This window comes from Mesoplodon densirostris, chromosome 5 (genome assembly GCF_025265405.1).
Source record: "Mesoplodon densirostris isolate mMesDen1 chromosome 5, mMesDen1 primary haplotype, whole genome shotgun sequence".
NCBI lineage: Eukaryota > Metazoa > Chordata > Mammalia > Artiodactyla > Ziphiidae > Mesoplodon > Mesoplodon densirostris.
Genome location: NC_082665.1, coordinates 70,071,853 through 70,096,049, shown reverse-complemented (window position 1 = coordinate 70,096,049; position 24,197 = coordinate 70,071,853). Strand labels below are relative to the sequence as shown.

At 36.6% G+C, this 24,197-nt stretch overlaps 1 protein-coding gene across 1 annotated transcript in view; it reads left to right on the top strand.

The window, feature by feature from the left end:
- Positions 1 to 24,197, top strand: part of DNAJC13 (DnaJ heat shock protein family (Hsp40) member C13) — a 123,727-nt gene that overhangs the window by 10,085 nt on the left and 89,445 nt on the right. Inside the window, exons 2-5 of the mRNA XM_060099013.1 lie at positions 6,546 to 6,626; positions 20,634 to 20,709; positions 21,511 to 21,660; positions 22,408 to 22,449. Of these exons, the coding sequence (XP_059954996.1) occupies positions 6,559 to 6,626; positions 20,634 to 20,709; positions 21,511 to 21,660; positions 22,408 to 22,449 (336 nt within the window). The 5' untranslated portion in view covers positions 6,546 to 6,558. The remainder of the gene's footprint in view (positions 1 to 6,545; positions 6,627 to 20,633; positions 20,710 to 21,510; positions 21,661 to 22,407; positions 22,450 to 24,197) is intronic.

Here is a 24,197-nt window from a genome sequence, read left to right as displayed (position 1 = left end):
TCTGATCCAGACATCACACTAACTCCTTTATTCAAGTCATCTCACTTAGTCCTCACCATGGCCCTTTGATACAGGTACTGTCATCCCTATTTTATAGATAAACTATGATTCTGAGAAGATAGGAAACTTTTGTTCAAGGTCGTGCAGCCAGTAAATGGAAGTTATCACTAGTCTGTCTTTGACCATAAGTAATATTTTTAAAACTCACCATTTTTATCTTGGTGATAGCTTATTAAAAGTACTTAAGCTGTATCTTACTAACACTAGCTTCTTGTGCTCATCATTAGTTAATGTTTAGTGTGTGCTTTAGCAACTCTAGTTATCTGTGCTACAGGGAGGTATTCCAAGTGGGTCTTCCCAGATTGAATTATCACTTGACCACAGCACTTGGGGGACCCCTAGACTTGCTTTTACTCATTTTCCAATGGTTCTCTTCAAGTTGTTCCAACTCTCACTTTAAATGATATATAGTCAAGCACAGAATATTCTTATTTTTTCTGCATTTTTCTGATATCTGTGCATTACCATTATCCACTAGTGAGTTATCTGGGTGTCTAGAAATATCCTCATGGTCTGAAAGAGTTAATGCAGTTTCCATGCCAATTACCTTCATTAGATGAAATGACTTTATCGCAAAGTGGTTGAGGTTTAATTGAGCATATAAAATAGATTTACCTGAAAATGGAGAGGTTAATATTACACCATTGGGAAGTAGGTCCCAACCTATCTCATTAATCTGGTTGTTTTAAAAGCTCATTGTTTGTTAGAATAGTATTTTTCTGTTGAATTCTCTTTAAAAATTATCCTGAAACCACATATTGGTAGCAGATTTCTGTTGTCATGTATTTGTTTTGAACACTTTGTTTTTTTTAAAAAAATGTAAGCTTATCTATAGATGGAAACATTTAAAATATTTATTTTTACATGGTAGAGTATTTCAGCATTGGCAACATCTTTATTGTTTTATTTCTTTTGCCCTGTGTTAAGTATGGTAATTTGTTTCACTGATTGAAATTGTGAGTTTCAAAGTTTCCAACAAGTACCTAATCATATTTCCAGGTGAAGATAATAATTGGAACTAGTTCTGAATTAATCTAGGAATGTGCTGTCAATGATAAGTCTGTAATTACATGGTCAGAATGAATTTATTTTGATTTTCTAAATTTGAAAGAAGGTATTATAGTTAAGCTTAAGTACATAGAATGTGGAGTTAAGCAGGTTGAGTTCAAAAGCCTGGCCCAATCACTTACCCGTTGTTGTGACCTTAGAGAAGTGGTTTAACTTCTCTAATTCTGTTTTCTTGTCAATAAAATGGGGATCATCATTCCTGTATCTTAGTGTTGTTATGGGGACAGTGAGATACATAAATGGGTGGTAAATGCCCGGTGTCATCATTAACACATGATGAGTACTTAATAAAAGTTGCATAATTTCAGGACATGTCATAATTTTTTGGTTAGGGTCACCTACCCTCCCCAATTTTAGGATAATCTTTACTGAGGATTCAGAATAGAAAAGCGTTATCCTAATTTCCATTTTGAGGCTGTGCAGGCACTAATATTAGCTTTGAGTTATCCCATCATTTCTGGGGTTGACTTGGCTACTAGGTAAGTATTTCCTGCCTTCATTATCTCTTCAGTATATCCTTACCTAAATATAACATGGCTGAAGGTGAGCTTTTCAGGTAGAGGAGTGATTTTCTTCCATAAAGAGCACTTCCATTTTACTAGCCTTAGCCTTTTTTGGATTGTTGTCATTCAGGATTGGATGCAGAATAGCAATATCACTTGTTGCTTCCTAAAACATGAGAGTGTGTGCTGATTTTAGCCATAGGAACTTGTATTGATGTCCAGAGAATCCTTTAATCCTACATTATATTTTTCTGTTAGCATTGTAATCTGCATCAGGATTACAGTATTTTTTTTTTTCTGACAGGCCAGCTAGTGGTATACTTTTTAAATTTTTAAATTTTAATTTTTTGGGACTTCCCTGGTGGCACAGTGGTTAAGAATCTGCCTGCCAGTGCAGGGGACATGGGTTCGATCCCTGGTTCAGGATCCCACACGCCACGGAGCAACCAAGCCCGTGTGCCACAATTACTGAGCCTGAGCTGTAGAGCCTGCAAGCCACAACTACTGAAGCCCACGTGGCCTAGAGCCTGTGCGCTGCAGCTACTGAGCCCGCGTGCCTAGAGCCTGTGCTCCACAACAAGAGAAGCCACCACAATGAGAAGCCTGCGCACCAGAATGAAGAGTAGCTCCTGCTCTCCACAACTAGAGAAAGCCCATGTGCAGCAACAAAGACCCAAGGCAGCCAAAAAAAAAAAAAATTTAATTTTTTGAGGGTAGGAACACTTAACATGAGATCTACCCTCTTAACAGATTTTTAAGTGTACAATACATTATTGTTAACTATAGGCACAGTACTGTACAGCAGACTCTAGAACTTACTCATCTTGCATAACTGAAACTTTATACCCGTTAATTAGCAACTCCCCATTTCCCCCTCACCCAGGTCCCTGGCAACCACCATTCTACCTTCTGCTTCTGTGAGTCGGACGGTTACAGATATCTCGTGTCAGTGGAATGATGCAGTATTTGTCCTTCTGTGACTGGCTTATTTCAGTTAGCATAATGTCCTCAAGTTTCACTGGTGGTGTTGAATATTGCAGGGTGTCCTTTTTTAAGACTGAATAATATTTCATTGTGTGTGTATACCATATTTTCTTTATCCATTCATCTGTTGATGGACATTTAGGTTGTTTACACATCTTGGCTTTTATAAATAATGTTGCAATGAATATGGCCATGCTGTCTCTTAGTGGTCCTAATTTTAGTTCTTTTGGATAAATACTCAGAAGTTTGATTGCTGGATCATACGATAATTCTTTTTTTTTGGCCGTGCATGCGGTTTGCGGAATCCTAGTTCCCTGAGCGGGGATCAAACCCAGGCCCACGGCACTGAAAGCACTGAGTCCTAACCACTGGACCGCCAGGGAAGTCCCTAATCAATTTTTAAATTTCTGAGCAACTTCCATACTGTTTTCCATAGTGCACCATTTTACATTCCCATCAACAGTGTACAAGGGTTCTAGTTTCTGTACATCCTCACCAAAACTTGTTGTCTTTTATTTTTTTGATAATAGCCATCGAACAGGTGTGAGGCAGTATCTTGTAGTTTTGAGTTGCATCTCCGTGATAGTGACATTGAATATCTTTTCATATACCTGTTGGCCATCTGTATGTCTTCTAGTAGTGTAATTTTATATTAATGTGTTTTATCTTCTCTCCCTTTATCCTAACCTTGGAACTCTCTGGAGTCTAGTGTTTTCATCACCCCCGAGTTCATAGGTCTCCAAAAAGTTGTAGATAAGCCTTCTTGATGTAAACTTTAATTCATTCCCCTCCTCAAAAATCCATTTGAGTTACATATTCCCCCAAACCAGTGATACTTATGAGATCATTCTTTAGGGTTTTTTTTTTAATTCTTAAATTTGCTTTGTTATTGTGAGATTCCCCCCCCCCCTTTGATTTATTAGGGATATTTACTCCTGGGTCATGCCATAAGTTCTCTGTGGCTGTCATTTTAAACTCTTATATTATTTTTTCTCTCACTTTCCTTTTAAAGTCCCTTGATAAGGTCAGCCAGTCTTCACTCAAACACATTTTCTTTCTTGTCAGTTTTCTCTAGATAGGCCTTTGGTTTAGTCAGTCATTCTCATGTAAGAAATTGTGGACTCGGAATCCAAACTCCACTCTTCAATGTCAGCCATTTACCTTTTCTGTCCTCCTTTTTCTTACATTTTTCCAATCTTAAGTTACAGTATGTAAGGGGAAAATATCATCTGTAGACTTATAGTTTTTCACTTTTTTGGCACCTTTTCAGACATCCAACCTAAGTTTCTTTTCAGCAATGTCGTTTACTACAAGTAATTCAGGAGGCAGGGATGATGTGTGCTGGGGTAGTAGTTCTTGGTTGGCTGCCTGTGTCATTTCAGATACACAATCCAGAAAAAACAAAACAGCACACCAAATGACAGGACTATATTTAGCTGTCTCCGTGCACACTAGTAGGAAGATGTCATTGACTGTTAAGAGATATTTCCTCTCTGGTAACAATAATGGTTTCTCTAAGCTTGCTGTTACTTGTGGTTCTCTTATTATTCCTCAGAGCATGAATTGATGTTTTTCTGGAAGGTTAGCTAAAACCTTATTTGGGAGTACCTGTTAGAATATCAAGTTTGAAGTGGCCATCAAAATTGCTCATGGGGTTGCTGAATTTCATTCATTCACTCAAATACTCATTGAGCACCTGTTTTGTGTCAGGTACTCTTGCAGGCTCTGGAGAGCCTAGAGAAAATGAGCATAACAGACAAAAATACCTCTCTGGATATTCTAGTAGGATTAGATAAATAATAAATAGACTAAATTGCACTTTAGACTCTGAAAGGTACCCTAGAGAAAATATGAGCAGGAGTTAAGATAGAGAGTGTAGAATGAGGAGGGTAATTACAATTTAAAACAGGATAGTTAGGCTAGGCCTCATTGTAAAGGTGACATTTGGACAGAGTTGAAGGAGCTGAAGGTGTTAGCCATGTAGATATCTAGGGGAAGAGCATTCTACAATACATAGAGTACAGAGGCCCTTGATAATTTGCTGATAGAAGAACAAGAAGAATGAAGAAAGCAATGTCAAAATAGAGGTATCTTTAAAAATGCGTTTGCCTCTGAGATACATATCCAAGAGAAATGAAAACATTCACACAAAGTGATTGTTCATAGCAGCATGATTGATAATAGCCAAAAAGTAGAAACAACACAAATGTCCATCAACTGATGATAAACAAACTGTGTTACATCTATACAATAGAAGGAAACTGATCCATGCCACAACATGGATAAACTTTGAAAATGTTACGCTAAGTGAAAGAAGCCAATCACAAAGACCACATATTGTATGATTCTATTTGTACGGGATTCCAAGATAGGCAAGTGTGTAGTGACAGGAAGTAGATTAGTGGATGCCAGGTGGTGGGAGTGAGGGGGATTGGGGAGTGGCTCCTAGCAGGGTTTCTTTTTGGGGTGATAAAAATACTGTGTTGGTTGTAGAACTCTGTGGACATGCTAAAAACCCATGAATTGTACACTTTTAAAAGGGTGAATTTTATAGTGTGTGAATTGTGTCTCAAAAAGCTGTTATAAAAATGTTTTTGGATGAAAATGGTTTTATTCTAATTATGAAAAGAATACTTGTTGACTAAAAAAAGTTTAGACATATAAAGATGTAAAGAAAGCTAAGTGAACCATACTTCTAACCATTCAGTTTGCATTACTGACCCTTTGGTATATACCTTACAGTATTTTTTAGAGAGCATTTCTAATTATTAAGGGTAGGAAGCAATAGCCAAGTGACACAAGAAATAAATGACCATATTCATTTTTAACTTTTATTCAGTGTGAAGCAAATGATGCAGAATTTTCAAAATTTATTATCAGTCTTTCATTAGTAGCCAGTTTATGCAATTATTGTGTAAAATTAGCTAAATTGAAATTTTTTCATGAGATAAATGGATTCTGGATTTTTAACACCTCAAGGTTATAGTCAACAGACTAATCTTGAAATATTGCACATAACATGGTCCCTCTGCCTGTGGCTGTTGGGAAGTTCAACAATCTTCAGCTGTCCTGTTTAACTAGAGAGTTCACTAACCAAACTGTAACAAACATTTCTGAACACTTAATTTCTGCACTCATCTTGATGTTTGCAACTACACTTTGAGTAGCATTGTTCTAGTATGGAATACCATGTGACTTAAAAATTATTTTCTCAAAGTATAATTCTGTGGGAAAAGGTTAATATTCTGTAAAAACAGGTTAAGTGGTATGAATGACAATCTCAATTTTGTTTAAAAAGTTATTTTTTCTAGATAGAAGAAGGGAAGCTAGAATGATTATCTTTGGATGCTAGGATGAAAGATGCGTTACTTTATGAACATTAAAATTTTTTTATTATGTACTTGAATTACTTTTATAATGAGACTATTAAATTAAACCTTACTTATTTACAATAGGTTCCCTTTAAAGTGACAGTGACAGCAAGATGTCTGACACTTAGCAGCTAAGTGTTTAGCTAAGTGTTTTGTCTAATGGACAAAAACCTATTAGAATTGGTTTGACCCTTGGCAAACATTTGTAGGTGACCATGATATGTTAAGACATTGTTTGGCAATGTGAAATTTAAAGATTCATTTACTTTAACATTTTTTCTATTAGGTTCTCTGCAATCGAGATGTTGATAGAGGGCGATTCTTGTCCTCAAGAAACCCAGTGTAGTGGAAGAGAGCTGTGACAATATGCTGTGCTAAAGACTGTGATAGAGAGGTGAACAGACCATGCCTATCCTTTAAAAACTTATGGTCTTGTAGAAAAATTGATGTCTTAAAATCAGTGCCATATGGCAGGCTATGAAATTATGGTATGGGAGATTCAGGGAAAACTCTTAAGGATAGCACTATTATGAAATTTACCCATATTTTTATCTTTCAGGTTTCAGCACAAAATGAACATAATTAGGGAAAATAAGGATTTAGCATGTTTCTACACAACAAAACATTCATGGAGGGGAAAGTAAGTATTTCTGTTGGTTTTACTTTTCTCTGCCTCTGTAAAGTATTTTAAACATTACTTTTTCAGTGTCTTGAATAGTACTGCACAACTCAATAATGTCATTCAGCCCTTCTCTTCTGAAAAGCATATGTACATATTTTAAATGCAAATGCTACATTTAGAATAAATTATTATTCTTTTTTCTTTTGATATGTCTGGTTTTCTCTGTCTGTCTTGGGAAGGAATTTGGTAGGAATTAAAAGGAATATAAACCAGTTATCCACTGTCTTGAATGCTGTCAATTAATGATGAGGTTATGTAGTAGTGGAGTGTTAACTTCACAACTCTATCACTTAAAGATAAGCCTGTGTTATCAATACATATTCATTTCCATTCGACTCTCAGGGAAAATATGCCAATATTGCAGTTTGTAATCTTTTTTTAAACCTGTAGTGAAATTTAAAAATTGGGTTTGGTCCCTTCCTTGGGAGGGGATGATGACATTTTTCAGTAACTTGCATGGTCAAAGCAAGGTGTACATGCTTATGTATCCTTTTGTAAAATGGATAGTAATTCCTACCCCTCAGACTGATATAAGGATTAAATGAATTGATATGGAGTATGTGAAGGTTTTAAAATTATACCTTAAATACATTGAGTATTCAGTGAATGGCACCTTTTGACCATTACAAAAACATTTAGTCTGTGGTCATTTTGAGTAGTAATAAGTAAAATGAGTGTGCCACACTTTGACAAATAGGTAACCACATTATTCCAGATCAGGCCTCAGATAAAACATGACATGGGTACAAAGCCAATAACTTTAGTTCTTATTCTTTTTTTTTTTTCCTCTGGAGGATGAGGAGAGAGGGTGGGGTAGTTCTTATTCTTAACTTTCCATTTTTTAGGTAATAGTGTTGTAACTTCTTAGAATGGTGCAATATCTGAATTCTGTAGTGTTTCTGGTTTGCATTAAGAAACTGACTATAATTTTGAAAGATTTGAGTGTTTAATTTTGTTTCCTTTTAGTAGCTCAGTTGTATGAGCTACTTAATTGTTATCCCGTGGAATACTTGTCTTGAAATTTTTTTCTTCAGTTAATTTCATTGACCAAAGTTAGAATATTGGCAAATCCAGAATAGTATGAGTCCCTTTAGTTCTTTTAGCCTTAAAAAAAGTTGTATATTTAAATGATTTTATTTTTTCCTCAAGAGTTAAATTGCTCTTATCATCATAATATAGCTTTTGTTTTTTAATACAATTATAGCATACTGTTGAATTAATTTTAAAGAACAAACTTCCAGTAATACTTTTTGCTTCGTGAGCTTATCAGTAAATGTGATCACCTGGAAAAACTTTTAATGTTCTTAGTAATGACTGTGACTTAAAACAATCCTTTTTTTCCTTTCCTTTTTTGTAATTATTTGGAGCAGAACTATTTCTGTGCTCCGAGCACAATTCCTTACCTCCATCATTCACACCTTGAAACTTTTTTGTTTTGTTTTTATAAGAGCTTTATTGATATAATTTACTTAACATAAAACTCACTCTTTTTAAGTGTACAATTCCGTGGTTTTTTTAGTATATTTGTAGAATTGTGAACCATCACCACTATTTATAGAACACTTTCATCAGCCCCAAAAATACTCCTCTAAATATATTAGCAATTCCTCCCCTTTCTCCTCTTCCCTGCATCTGGCACCCACTAATCTGTTTTTTGTCTCTGTATTGCTTATTTAGGACATCACATATAAATGGACTCATCCAATATATGATCTTTTGTGACTATCTTCTTTCACTTAGCATGTTTTCAAGGTTTATCCACGTTGTAGCATGTGTTAGTACTTCATTTCTTTTTATTGCCAAATCTATTGTATGGATATTGCCACATTTTGTTTATCCATTCATCTGTTGATGGACACTTACAGTGTTTCTACTTTTTTACTATTATGAATAGAATAGTGCTACTATAACACATACACGTTTATGGGTGAATCTATATTTCCAGTTCTCTTGGGTATATACCTAGGAGTGGAATTGATGGTATTGGGTTGGCCAGAGTTCATTGGGGTTTTTCCATAACATCTTACCAAACACCCAAATGAACTTTTTGGGCAACCCAGTATATGGAGTTACATAGAATTATATGGTAACTCTATGTTTAACTTTTTGAGGAACAGCCAAACTGTTTTCCAAAGTGGCTGCAGCATTTTATAATCCTCCCATCAATGTATGAGGATTCCAATTTCTCCACATCCTTACCAACACTTGTTATTGTCTTTCTTTTCATTTTAGCCATCCTAGTGCATATGAAGTGGTATCTCATTGTGGTTTTGATTTGCATTTCCCTAATGACTAAGATGTTGAGTATCTTTTCATGTGCTTATTGGCCATTTTTTGTATATTTCATGAACTGTCTATTCAGATCATTTACCCAATTTTTAATTGAGTTGTTCATTTTTCTGTTGTTGAGTTGCATAAGTTCTTTATGTATTATGAATACAACTTCCTTATAGAGGTATGATTTGCAACCCTCCTGTTCAGTCGGTTATCTTTTCACTTTCTTGATGGTATGCTTTGAAGCACAAAGGTTTTAATTTTGATGAAATTTTCATGAATCCAATCTATTTTTTTCTATTGCCATTTGTGCTTTTGGTGTCACATCTAAGAAGCCATTACCTAATCCAAGGTCTCAAAGATTTATTCCTATGTTTTCTTCTAAGAGTTTTATAATTTTGATTTTGGGTTAATTTTTGTGTGCAATGGGAAGTAGGGATCCAGCTTTATTCTTTTGCATGTGGATATCTAGTTATCCCGCACCATTTGTTGAAAAAACTATTCTTTCCCCATTGAACTGTTTTGACAACCTCATCAAAAATCAATTGACCGTAGAAGTTTATTCCTGAATTCTCAGTTCTATTCCATTGATCTATATGCCTTGCCTACTGTTATGACAGAACCATATTGTCTTTTTTTTTTTTTTTTTTTTGGCTGTGCCACACGACTTGCAGGATTTTAGTTCCCCTGACCAGGGATCAGACCTGGGCCCACGGCAGTGAAAGTGCTGAGTCCTAACCACTGGACTGCCAGGGAATTCCCAGAACCATATTGTCTTAATTACTGTAGCTTTGTACTAGGTTTCAAAACTAGAAAGTTTCAGGTTCCAACTTTGTTTATTTTCAAATTATGTTGGCTTTTCTGGGTCTCTTGCATTTCCAAATGAATCTTAGAGTCAGTAGTCAATTTTACAATAAAGGCAACTGGGATTTTGATATGGATTTCATTGAATCTATAGATCAATTAGGGGAGTATCACCACCTTAAGAATGTTAAGTCTTCTGACCCACGAACATGGGATGTCTTAACATTGAAATCTTTTAAAATTTCTTTCAACAGTATTTTGTTGCTTTCAGTGTACACACCTTGAAACTTTTAACTTCTTCTTGAAAGGTACTACATTTTCCAGATAATGAATCATTTCATTAGGTTATATACATTATTATGTGGCACTGAATCTTTTATTATATTACCTATTTTATGTAGCCAATTCTAATCTAAGTTTAAAGTATTTCTCATTGGTCTTATGAAAAAAGTAAATGGTCAATATTAAAAAGTTTCTGTTGTTTCAGAGTTGCTATTTGAACCCTCTCTCTAGCAACATATCTATATGCAACAAATTTTGCGTGTGATTTTGGGGTTTTAGGGCCTCAGTTTTAAGAGATTCCAACTCAACCCCAACATTTTAGAAAATGTTATTGATAGTGACAGTAAAGATGGACAGATATTTTTCTTTATCTTAATATACCTAAATTAAAGATAACCTCTCCAGATATTTCCCTTGGGGATATTCATGTGACCTATTTCATTTTACCTTTGTAATAGTTTTCATATGTTTACATTTCAGCCCCTACTCATGTTTTTAATGATTAAGGTCTCTTCACCCCTTGGCTGGCAAAGTAGGCTTTCTGCTGTGTTTGTCATTTTCCCACTTGTAAAGTACACAGTTAAATTATATCTTTGTCTGGAAGGAGCAGGAAGGGGGAGGAGATTTCAGTGGTAAAAAGCACTTTTCTTTCATGAAAGAACAAAGTTTCCTTTTTGACCTGGCAAGTCATTTCTGATAGGAAGGAAGATGCATACATTTCAGTTAAAGCAGAAATGCAGATTCACTATGGAAAACTTCACAGTAATGTTGAAAATTAGGTACTTATTTTTTTTCTGGATGGAAATTACATGGAAAATCTACCTGTGGACCACTTTAATATTTGCATACATTAATTGTATCAAATGCTCTGAATTTAAAAGTAGCATTTTAGTATCTGAACAGGATTTTAACTGCAGTACATTGGGATATATCATAATCAGTCTACGAAATTCATTGGCAGATGCCCACTACATTCATAGACAGCCTGTGTAATGACTAGATACAGGAAATTGAGAGAAGAGTTGAGGGAAAGGGAAGCTAGTGAATTTCTCATACCTTTCTTATAATGTAGGAATAGAATCCTACAAGAGAAGAGAGACTCTTCTCTTTAGCTTCCTGGCATTTACACATCTCACCAACTCTGATAACTCTAGGAAACCTGGGGTTTTTTTCCCCTGCTTTGTTGATTTTAGCCCTTGACCCTGCCAGCCTCTAAACCTCACATGCGTCCATCCTGAATTCTCTTTGTGTTTTCTTTGTACATCTCTTTGTGCTTATTATCAAGCAGTCTGGTATTTGAATATCTTTCAAGTGCAAATAGGATCACATCTGCTAGGAATTTTATATTTTACACACAGTGCTCTATTAAAAGCTGGTTTTAGGAGCAAAGAGTCTTTCCAACAAATGATACTTGTCTTTTCAACAAATGATACTTGAACACCTGGACATCCACATGCAACAAAATGAATCTAGGCATAGATTCTACATCCTTCACAAAATTAACTCAAAATGGATCACAGACCTAAGTGTGAAATGTAAAATTATAAAACTCCAAGAAGACAACATGGGAGAAAATCTAGATGACCTTGTGTTTGGTGATGACTTTTTAGATACAATACCAAATACATTAGCCATGAAAAAAATGAATTGATAAGTTGGACTGCATTAAAGTTGAAAACTTCTGCTTTGTGAAAGACACTATCAAGAGAATGTAAAGACAAGCTGGGAGAAAATATTTGCAAAAGACATATTTTATAAAGCACTGTTATACAAAGAATCCTTAAAACTCAACAATAAGAAGACAAACAACTCGATTAAAAAATGAGCCAAAGATCTTAACAGAGACCTCACCAAAGAAAATAATCAGGGAATTCCCTGGCGGTCCAGTGGTTAGGACTTCACACTTCCACTGCAGGGAGCACGGGTTTGATCCCTGGTCGGGGAACTAAGATCCCACATGCTGTGCGGCACAGCCAATAAAAAAAAAAGGAAAGACAATATACAGATGGCAAACAATTCAGAGAAATGCATGCAGATGTAGAGATACCACTACACATCTACTGGAATGGCCAAAATCCAGAACACTGACAACTTCAAATGCTCGTGAGGATGTGAAGCAACAGGAACTCTCATTTATTGCTGGTGGAAATACAAAATGGTATAGCCGCTTTGGAAAATAGTTTGGTGGTTTCTTACAACACTCAACGTTCTCTTAACCATATGATCCAGCAGTTACACTCAGTTTACCCAAAGGAGTTGAAAACCTATGTCCACACAGAAACCTGCACACAGATGTTGATAGCAGCTTTATTCATAATTACCGAAACTTGAAAACAACCAAGATGTCTTTCAGTAGGTGAATGAGTAAACTGTAGTACATGCAGACAATGAATATTATTCAGCACTAAAAAAAAGAGCCATCAAGTCATGAAAAGACATGGAGGAAACTTAAATGCATAATAATATTAAGTGAAAGAAGCCAGTCTGAAAACGCTACATGCTATATGATTCCAACTGCAGTATATGACATTTTGGAAAAGGCAAAACTTTGGAGACAGTAAAAAGATCGTGGCTTTCAGGGTTTAGCAGGGAGGAAAGGATGAATAGGCAGAGCTCAGGATTTTTGGGACAGCGAAACTACTCTATGATACTGTAATGGTGGATACATGTCATTATACTTTGGTCCAAACCATAGAATGTAAGGCACCGAGAGTGAACTCTAATGTAAACTGTGGATTTTGTTGGATAATGATGTGTCAGTGTGAGTTCACCAGTTGTAACAAATGTATCACTCTGGTGGGGCTTGTTGATAACGGGGGAGGCTGTGCATGGGTGTGGACAGGGAGTATACTGGGAATCTTTGTACTTTCTGCTTAATATTATTGTGAACCTAAAACTGCTCTAAAAAACTCTGTTTAAAAGAAAGCTCCATCTGAGCTGGAAAAAATATGGACCCTGCATCACAGAAAATAAGTCCTTAAAATACTACATTTTGGGCTTCCCTGGTGGCACAGTGGTTGAGACTCCGCCTGCCGATGCAGGGGACACAGGTTTGTGCCCTGGTCTGGGAAGATCCCACATGCCGCGGAGCGGCTGGGCCCATGAGCCATGGCCACTGGGCCTGCGCGTCCGGAGCCTGTGCTCCACAATGGGAGAGGCCACAACAGTGAGAGGCCAGCATACCGCCAAAAAAAAAAAAAATACTACATTTCATGGAATGCCCTTTAATTAGAAGTGGGACATTTTCTCACTGAGTTATTACCACAGAATGTTTCCTATATATTCCTTTTTTTCTCTTTTCTGAGGAATACAACTTCTAATGTAAATGAGCCCTCTCAGGTGAAACTCATCTTTCAAGTGGAGTTTGACCAGAATGGAGTATCCCGGTAATATGATGAGATGAATGATCAATTAATTTTGTTCTGTATTTTAAATATGAATTCAGCAGTCATGGATACTTGAAACATAACGATACTAATAATAATTAGTTCAGTGACTAGTGGAGTGTTGAACCCTCCCTCCCATTATTCAATCAACAGAATAAGAGCAATAAGAGTAACATTTATTGATTATAAACACTAAGTGACAAGCACTTTACATGGATTATTTAATTCTCACATTATGAGCTAAGTATGCATATTATCCACATCTTTTAGATGTGGAAACTGAAGCTTAGAGAGGTTAAGCAAGTTATCAGAGGATACACAGTAAGTGAACAGTTTAGACAGTATTTGAACCCAGGCAGTGTGACTCCAGAGCTGATGGGCTTAACTGTCAGAGTGCTTACCATTGATCTCTTAACTCTTTGAGAAACCTTGCACTTCAGTTATCCCTAGTTACGTTATCTGATGGACTAAAATTTAGTTCAAGTAACTAGATTCTCAAGCTTTTAATAATAAAAGGGAAAACTCTAGATTCTGTGAGAATCCTAAAGGCTTCTAGAAATTGGTGTCCACATCTTTTTGTTTATTTATTTTATTTTTGGCTGTGTTGGGTCTTTGTTGCTGCACGCAAGCTTTCTCTAGTTGTGGCCAGCAGGGGCTACTCTTTGTTGTGGTGCGTGGGCTTCTCATTGTGGTGGCTTTTCTTGTTGTGGAGCACAGGCTCTAGGCACGCAGGCTTCAGTAGTTGTGGCACACGGGCTTCAGTATTTGTGGCACACGGGGTCAGGAGTGGCTCGTGGGCTTTAGAGCACAGGCTCAGTAGTTGTGGCACACGGGCCGAGTTGCTCCGCAGCATGTGGGATCTTCCCTGACCAGGGCTCAAACCCATGTCCGCTGCATTGGCAGGCAGATTCTTAGCCACTGCTCCACCAGGGAAGCCCCCAGATCTTACTTTTAAATGGTTGAAGCACCTAGGTGTTCAACCTAGGAAAGAATTCGCACTGAAAGTCTGATTGGCAGAAAAATTAGGTATGCTTCATATGAAGCTGAAAGACAGAACTTGGACTGGAGGGTGAAATTTGTGGAGAAGTATATATTGACTTAGAACTAAGGAACAATAGTCAATATCTGCAGTAGTGGAAAACAAATAGAATTACTTTTAGGGAAGGTTAGTTGGTTCTCTCATACTAGTAGTCGTCAACTACTAAAAGTAGCCAGCTTTACTCAGGGTACTATAAGGGTTCGAGCTGTATGTTATGAGGACTAGACAAGGTAACATAAAAGTTGTCTTCCAACTCTGATTAGATGTGTTTGGCTTATTTGAGACCAACTGTTGCATAGACTGTCCACTGAAAGGATTGAGGATCTTAACTTTAAAAGTAACACACAAAGGTTTTATTATCCCAAGAAATTTGAGAACCATTATTTTATAATAAGCACAAGCTTTTTCTATACCTTACAAAAAAGTAATGTTTAATTTTCTCTATTTTGAGAGAACTGAATAATACGAATTTCTGTGCAGAAGGGTATGACATTGTGATGGTGGCCAATATTTTTTTTTTTTTTTTTTTTTTGCGGTATGCGGGCCTCTCACTGTTGTGGCCTCCCCCGTTGCGGAGCACAGGCTCCGGACGCGCAGGCTCCGGACGCGCAGGCTCAGCGGCCATGGCTCACGGGCCCAGCCGCTCCGCGGCATATGGGATCCTCCCAGACCGGGGCACGAACCCGTATCCCCTGCATCGGCAGGCGGACTCTCAACCACTTGCGCCACCAGGGAGGCCCGGTGGCCAATATTTTTGTAATATCTCTTTCTCTTGATACTATTGTACATGCCTAACTGATATAAGCTAGTTAAGAAATTCAAATCCGAAATAAACTTTCATACAATGACTGACAGGTATCTTAGCTCTTACTACTTTGAAGTTTATTTCAGATGTCTGAATTAGTTAACTAAATAACAAAAAAAATGTCTGCCCAGAGGAAACTAGGTCTTTAAGGGACTCTTATTCACTGCCATACCATTCAACCCAGAACACGATGCTCATTTAATATTGGGCCAATCCATGATAATACTTAATATGCAGTATCTGATCTAACGTATTAGTTTTTTCTCTCCCCCCCAAAAAAAATTTGCCATATGGAAAAAAATCATGATATAAAAAGTTGTTTCAAAGAAGAAAGCAAGGGCTTCCCTGAAGGCGCAGTGGTTGAGAGTCCGCCTGCTGATGCAGGGGACGCGGGTTCATGCCCCGGTCCAGGAAGATCCCACATGCCGCGGAGCGGCTGGACCCGTGAGCCATGGCTGCTGAGCCTGCGCATCCGGAGCCTGTGCTCTGCAACGGGAGAGACCACAACAGTGAGAGGCCCGCGTACCACAAAAAAAAAAAAAAAGAAGAAAGCAATATTCATAAGGACTAGAAAGTTTAAGAATGGCATAACATTTTTATTTGCAAGAATTAATACAGGAGTGTGTTTGTTTTCATGTAAGTTAATATACATTTAATCTATTAAAAAATCTGACCATCACTTATCAATATCCAAAACTGGAGTACGTCCCCAGCTTTTGCTTCAGCGGTCTTGCTTTGCTGTCAGATGATCTTTCTTATCTTATCAGCACTATTGTTAGCACATCTTTTGTTCTTATCACCCAGTTCTTTATCACCAATTGCTATGGGAGCAAAATGCCCCAATACAGAAAGCAGTTGTCTCAAATACTTTTTAATTTATTTGAGTATCATTAGTTTCCTGATTCTAAATAACCTTATAGTTAATGGGTAATGTAAATCATTTTTTAATAAGCTATCACATTGGAATAAATCTGTGAGTTAAGAAAATTTAAGGAGTGGAAGAAATGCCTACCCCCTACAGGCATTTAATGATGTGTGTAGCTTTAGTTCCTGAAGAAAAGGAAACAAGTTCAGTAAATATGTTGAATATTATATATTTACTAATGAATATTAATTTCATTAATATTAATAATATTAATTTCATTGGGGCAAAGGTGTTTGCTTTCACATTTCATCATTTCATCATGTGTATGGCATCATCTGTCATATATTTCTCATTTTGTCTACTTTAGTCTTTATTCCTTTTGTAGTTGATTTTATGTAGCTGTATATTTTGTAATAAGAACTTGTTTTTAGTATGATAATTTTTAAGAATGAGCCAACAGATTCATCTCAGACCCATAGAACTTCAAATTAAATTATTATGATTTAAAAATGGCAATTTCATGGACTTCCCTGGTAGTGCAGTGGTTAAGAATCCGCCTGCCAATTCAGGGGACATGGGTTCGAGCCCTGGTTCAGGAAGGTCCCACATGCCACAGAGCAACTAAGCCCATATGCCACAACTACTGAGCCTGTGCTCTAGAGCCCGCGAGCCACAACTACTGAGCCGGCACACCACAACTACTGAGCCCGCGCACCACAACAACTGAAGCCCCCGCGCCTAGAGCCCATGCTCCACAGCAAGAGAAGCCACTGCAATGAGAAGCCCGCACACCACAACGAAGAGGAGTCACTGCTCGCCACCACTAGAGAAAGGCCTTGCGCAGCAATGAAGACCTAATGCAGCCAAAAGAACAAACAAAACCCCCACAACATTGCAAATCAGCTATATTTCAATAAAAATTATTAAAAAAAATAAAAAAATTAAAATGGCAATTTCTCATTGCAGATAGTGAATAAAATGTATTTTCTTCCTAAAGATACAAACTTAGCCTTTTCCTGATGTCACAATGGTTATGAAGAAAAAAATTGGTGTGCTGTTAATTGCTATCTGATTTATATTGTGTTTTAAAAGCAAGAGTAAACTCATGGGTCGTATAGATCTGAATTCATGAATTGGTCTATTTAGCTATTGGATAAACATTGAGCACCTGGCTTTATGCAGTGCTGGGTACTATGCTCGGAGTTAGAGCTTCAAAGATAAGGAAGACATGTACCTCCTTGAATTTATGGAGTATTTGTCTATTCTTTATGACTTAAGACACCAGTGACTTAGTGAAAGTAAAATTTAAGAGAAAAACCTTAAATTGCAGGTGTAACTAACATACCATACATGTGAGCTCATTCAGATTTTAATATCTAAATCTGATCTCCAAGGGGCTTTTTAGATACTCTTTGAAGGTTTAGGGCTGCTTATAAAGGTTTTAAATGACCTAGAAGTATTTGCCCTAACGTTAAAGAGTAGTCCAGCAGTGAGTCTAGAGGAGAGAGTCATGGGGAGCTCTTAGAAGAAAGGAAGGAGAAGAAAGGGGAATGGAAGGGAATTCTCCTGAGAATTTTCTTACAGCTCTCTTCTTAGGAAGGCTTTAGAGCTCTGTGTTTATCTGAAAGATAGCTCTGAGTTTACCAGTCATGAGAGTACTTTGGGCCTAATGGGCACCTCACTCCAGCATCATTTTGCTGCAGGATCTAGATTGTGGTCTCTCCAATATGGTAGCCACTAAACATGCATGGCTATTTAAGTTTAAATAAAATTTAAAATTCAGTTGCTCATTAGCCACATTTCAGGTGCTCAATAGAGCTACCTAATTGGACAGTGTAGATACAGAATGTTTCCATCATTTTGGAAAGTTCTTTTGCATGGCACTAATCAGGATGAAAAAGTTACATGAGAAAAATGTTAGAAATTAGAAGGGGCTTCGTTGTGTGGAGGAGATTAGTATAGAATTGAAAAGGATATTTTCTTAACTAAGATCCTCTAAGATTTTGAATATGACAAAATCAGTTGACATTTGGAACATTTCAGGCATTTAATTCTTATGCTTTTGCTTCCAGAGTAAAATAAATAAGTTCTGTAGTTTTATTTCAGGATTATAAAAATTGGCATGTTTGAAATGAACTCACGTACAAAACAGAAATAGAGTCGAAGATGTAGAAAACAAACATGTTTACCAGGGGTTAAGGGGGGGAGGGTTAAATTGGAAGATTGGGATTGACATATACATGCTACTATATATAAAATAGATAACTAATGAGGACCTACTATATAACACAGGGAATTCTACTCAGTACTCTGTAATGGCCTATATGAGAAAAGAATCTTAAAAAAACGTGGATATATGTGTAACTGATTCACTTTGCTGTATACCTGCAACTAACAACATTGTAAATCAACTATACGCCAATAAAAATTTAAAAAAACAAAAATTGGCATGTTTGACTCTCAAGATGATTCTGAAAGTTAGAATTTGTGAATTCATATTTCTGTCATACATTTGATTTCATTGTGCAATCTTCTGAGGCAAATATTGCTTTAATAAGATTTTTCTTTGTTTTTCTTTGTTCCCATTAATTGATTAAGCCTCTGAAGTTTTGAGACTTTTTATCTGTTTAGATAAATCCTCACCCACTTCACCAGTCCTTCAACTTCTCCCCACTTCAGAAAGCAGCAAATGAATGTTTTTATGTTAAAAGGAAGAGCTCTCATTCTTTAGTTTCCCATTCCACTTTAGACATGAAATTAGGGAGAAAAATTTGTAATATAGCAATATGGTAAAGATTAATACAATCTATCATTTTTCCCCAAAATGGAAATTTCATCATTTTTATTATATAATATAACGATTAGAAGAAATAATAGGGAAATTAAAATGTGAAAGAGAGCTCTCTTGATCTTAATGGGAATACTCCTAGCGTGTGACCCTTGAGTCAGCTAGTGGCTGCTGGATTAAGGTAATGTATGCCTTTTTACCATATTAGTAGTGTAAAACAGAAAAACAGTCTTTTCCATACATATAAAAAAGGCATCTGATTGTGTTTAACATCCTTTTTTTTTTTTTTTTTTTTCTTGCGGTACGCGGGCCTCTCACTGTTGTGGCCTCTCCCGTTGTGGAGCACAGGCTCCGGACGCACAGGCTCAGCGGCCATGGCTCACGGGCCCAGCCGCTTCGCAGCATGTGGGATCTTCCCGGACCGGGGCACGAACCCGTGTCCCCTGCATCAGCAGACGGTCTCTCAACTACTGCGCCACCAGGGAAGCCCTAACATCCATTTTTGATCATTTAAAAATTTCTTATTAAAATACAAATAGATATTTCAATAAATATTATCAATTAATACATTTTTCTAATATTCAACTGTTTTCCTAAAATGACTGTCTTTGGTCATGGTGTATTACTATTTTAATATGCCATTTGATTCATACTGATAGTATTTATTTAAAAATAGATTGGTGTATTTTTTTTCTTTTTTGTAGTGTCTTACCAGATTTTATTATCACTGAAAGAATTGAGAAGCTGTCCTTAGTCTGTTTCCTGGAACAATTTAAGAAACATAGGATTTACCTGTTCCTTTAAGATTTCATCTCCTTGTTTGAGCCTTGGTACTTTTGTGGGGTGTAATTGTTTGCAGCTTTCTTAAATTCTTCTATATAGGGGTTGATTTATTCTTAATTTTGAAATTTATCAGCATAGACTTACACACATCATTTTTTTCTTCTGTGTCTATGGTTATAAATTCTTTTATTGCTAATTTTGTTTTTGTATTTTCTTAGACCTATTTTATTATTTTATTTCCAAAGAGCTAATTCTTCAGTTTTAAATAAATGTTTCTAATTCAGTTTCCACTTTTATCATTATGAATTGCTCTCTTTTCTAAAGGATTACTGATACCCAATGGATTTTCTCCTTCAGATATGTTGCTTTAAGCGAAGGAAGTGAAGTGAAAAGTGAAAATTGCTTGTCTGTGATGTAGCCTTCCTACTTCTATAAAATTTCAGTACTTAAATGTAATATGTAGTTGCTTAAATAGAAATTATTTAGATTCCAGAATAGGAGTGTGACAGACCAGTTGTAGGCCATAGCATTTCCTTCATTTGCACCATGTTCCTGTCGAAAGGATATTTTGAAACAATTAGTGTACAGTGTCTTTTTTTTTTAAATAAAATTTTCCCATTTAGAATCTTTTGACATCCTCTGGCAGTGATTTGTTAACTTCATGTATACTAACAGCACAAGATTGCTTGCATAGGTTTTACTTTTCTACTTAAGGATCTTATTGTTTCACAGTAAAATGAGTGATGGGTGGGTGGGTCTTAGTACCAGTAGCATTTCTGAACATTAAAAATGTGAGAATATAAAACGAAGATATATTTAGTCACATTAATCAGTTAACACATTTCTATTTATTTATTGAAATGTTCCTTTTGTGTTATATGTATTTTGTTATAAAATGCTTCTTTTATTTAAAACTAAACTTAAGTACTTCCTTTTTAGGTATAAGCGTGTCTTTTCAGTTGGAACCCATGCGATTACTACATATAATCCCAATACCTTAGAAGTAACAAATCAGGTAATTATGTTAGAAGCTATTAGGTGTTTGAACTCCATTTGAATTTTAAAAGCCAGGTTAAAACCTGACCCATGACTCCCTGTCTGAAATCAGTACTTTAGGGTAGAAGTGTCAAATCTGAAAAAGATTAATATGCTTATATAATGCTCAGTGCTCAGGACCAAACATAAATAAAGGGGGCATGTGTGTGCTTATTTCTAGGCTCTAAGGGGTATAACATTTTAATATGTTACTATTGATTACAGCAGTCTTTTTAATGTAAAATTTGTAAATTCTTTATAATTTTAAAGGCAGCCTTGTTACTGTAATACAGGCATACATAAGTCACAAGTGCAGTGGTTGGAAAATACTTGTAATGAAAGTAAGGTTACTGTCTATAAAGGCAAGACTAATGTGAATATGGATAAGTAAACATAAATATATTCTAGCTTATTTTAATTCTAAATTAGGTATGTTTTACAGATTCTTCTTTTTATTGCTGTTTTTAACACATTTGTAGGTAATCATAAAATGCTATTCCCCAGTTCTTTTCACATCTATGTATTTTAATTGCTTTGGATTAATGTCATCAATCACTGAAGTTGGAAAACAGATAGGACTTCTTTATTGTCCCTGATGACTGAAAACTTTTAAAAGTTTGTTTTATAGAATTACTGTAAGACAAAACCGTTTCTAGACCTCAGTACTGTTTTGTAAAATTTTCTCATTTAATCAGTGATTGTGAAATCAAAGTAGTAAAAATAAGTGTTGCATTTCCCCATAGTATAGCACAAGTTGAAAGAATTCCTTTCTTTTTGTTAGTGGCCTTATGGAGACATTTGCAGCATCAGCCCTGTTGGAAAAGGACAAGGAACAGAGTTCAACCTCACATTTCGTAAAGGCAGTGGAAAAAAGTCAGAAACATTAAAATTTTCTACAGAGCACAGAACAGAACTTCTTACAGAAGCATTGGTAAGAACCATTTCATGTTAATACACTAAATTTCTCTCTTCTTTTTCTTAATGAAACAGTTAGATTAAACTACAGATATTAATGTTCTGAGTCCCTGTTCCCACTATGCTTATTTTTTTCTTATTGACCCTTAACTCGACACTGTGAAACTTTCACTTTTTTCTTACTGACAGGCTGGTTAATCCTTTATATTTGATAGTTTTTGTCTTTTTAAATACGTTATACAGAACAAAGCAGTTTTACATTTAATTAATCTATCCTGTTTTTCAGTAAAATTTCACACTTTATTGAATATCCTTAAACTAAAACTTTAATAACATTTTTTGTAATAGATTTATTTATTTATTTTGGCTGCATTCGGTCTTTGTTGCTGCGCACAGGTTTTCTCTAGTTGCGGCAAGTGGGGGCTACTCTTCGCTGTGGTGCGGTGGCTTCTCTTGTTGCGAAACACGGGCTCTAGGCGCACAGGCTTCAGTAGTTGTGGCGCGTGGGCTCAGTAGTTGTGGCACACGGGCTTAGTTGCTCCATGGCATGTGGGATCATCCTGGACCAGGGCTCGAACCCGTGTCCCCTGCATTGGCAGGCAGATTCTTAACCACTGCGCCACCAGGGAAGTCCCTAATAACATTTTTTAATATCAGGGTTACCAAGTTGGGATTTTAACTTTGGATAGAAAGTACTGAACTGAAATGTGAGTCTTTCTTACCAATCTGTGGTTATAAACTATGCTTATATCTTCTCTTTCAGAGATTTAGAACTGATTTTTCAGAAGGAAAAATCACAGGAAGGGCAAGTATTTAACATTTATTAATATCTATCTTTATTTTTTCAAATGTTGTGCTTTAGAAATCCTTCCATGAACTGTGTGTTCCCTTTATGGCAAAGTTAAAGGGGAAAAAAATGAAACAACTTTAATGTCTCCTGATAGCATGTGATAGATGAGTGTAATTTAACAGGAAACTCAAATATGAATAATCAGACTTATGACTGTTAATGCTGATAGTTGGGAAAAAATCTTCAGGTAGAACTCAGCATTAAAAACGATGTTTCATTCACGAAGTCTTTATTCAGTATTCTAAACAGCAAGAGAAGCTTCACACTGCTGATAATACTTGTTAGGCCATGCAGTAGTTGTTTGGTGTAGGAGATTCCTATTTCAGAAGTATTAAAGTTTTAAGAATGTTTATGTTTTGAAACTGTCTTATTACATGTTCTTGCACTGGATCTGGCCAGTAATGAAGCTTTGCATGGTGCACTGACAGCTTTCAGGAAATCATGGTTACTCATTAGAATTTAACTTTTCCAGGCCTTCTCTAGTCATGTTACGGCAGCATTTAAACTAAATCAGAGTCTTCTGGGGACGGTAAATGGGTGTTGATACTTTTTTCACTCTCTTGAAAATAGGGGGCACGTGGAGTAATGTGTAAACTCATAGCACTGTCCAGAGCGCTAGCTTCTGGCAGAAGGCAGGATCTGAACTCTCATATGCTGGCAGCACTGTTCCCCTGTTTTTTGTTTTTTGGTTTTTGTTTTTGTTTTACAGTACGCAGGCCTCTCACTGTTGTGGCCTCTCCCATTGCGGAGCGCAGGCTCCGGACGTGCAGGCTCAGCGGCCATGGCTCACGGGCCTAGCCGCTCTGCGGCATGTGGGATCTTCCCGGACCAGGGCACGAACCCATGTCCCCTGAATCGGCAGGCGGACTCTCAACCACTGCGCCACCAGGGAAGCCCCCCTGTTTTTTTTTAAAAGCCCTCGTCCTGTATATAGATGCTCTGTTCTTGTTTTAGTATCCCAAAAGCCTCAATGATCTCAACTCAAGCAATTAACTGGTTGCCCAGGAGCCATTTAAAATAGCTTAATGGCATTTGGTGAGCTGCTTTGTTTCTTATACATGATGAGCCACAATCAGATTTATATAAATCATAATTTGGTGTGCTTATTTTAGTTATTTTATGTTAGTGAGTTATCTGTGTATCTCATCTGTTTGGAAAACAACTGCTTCCAGAAGCATACTTAGAGATTTTGTTTATAAGCTTCCCTTTATATCCATTAACTTCAGCAACTTAATACTTTTCAAAATTTTGTGGTGAAAACAGTATCCCTAGAAGATTGCCTGAAGGACAGCAATTTTATATAAGTTGAATTTGGCCTCAGGCCTCTCATTGCCCCTGGATATACTCTAAATCAAGGTCTCTCAAGACTGTCTTGGCCTCCACAGTTCTGAAGGACAATGATTTGTTTCCCTTGGCAAATCTCTTTACTTGACAGTTGATTATCAGCTGGAGGAATGGAGAATATCCTGTGCGAGTGGACTGTGGGGCATGTAAGCCAGCATAGTTGGGAAAAGCACCACTTTTTGTGGCCTCCCTTCTACCCCCACTTCTGCTGGAAAGGTGTGGCACTGCTCCATCCTGTAGTTCAGAATCAAGGCTCTAAATATATTCTTGGGTTCATGCAAGCCTTTTTGTCTTTCTCCAGAATTCCTTTTATGTAACCATAATGTGCATGATGCCATAGATCAGTAATGCTGAGGGGA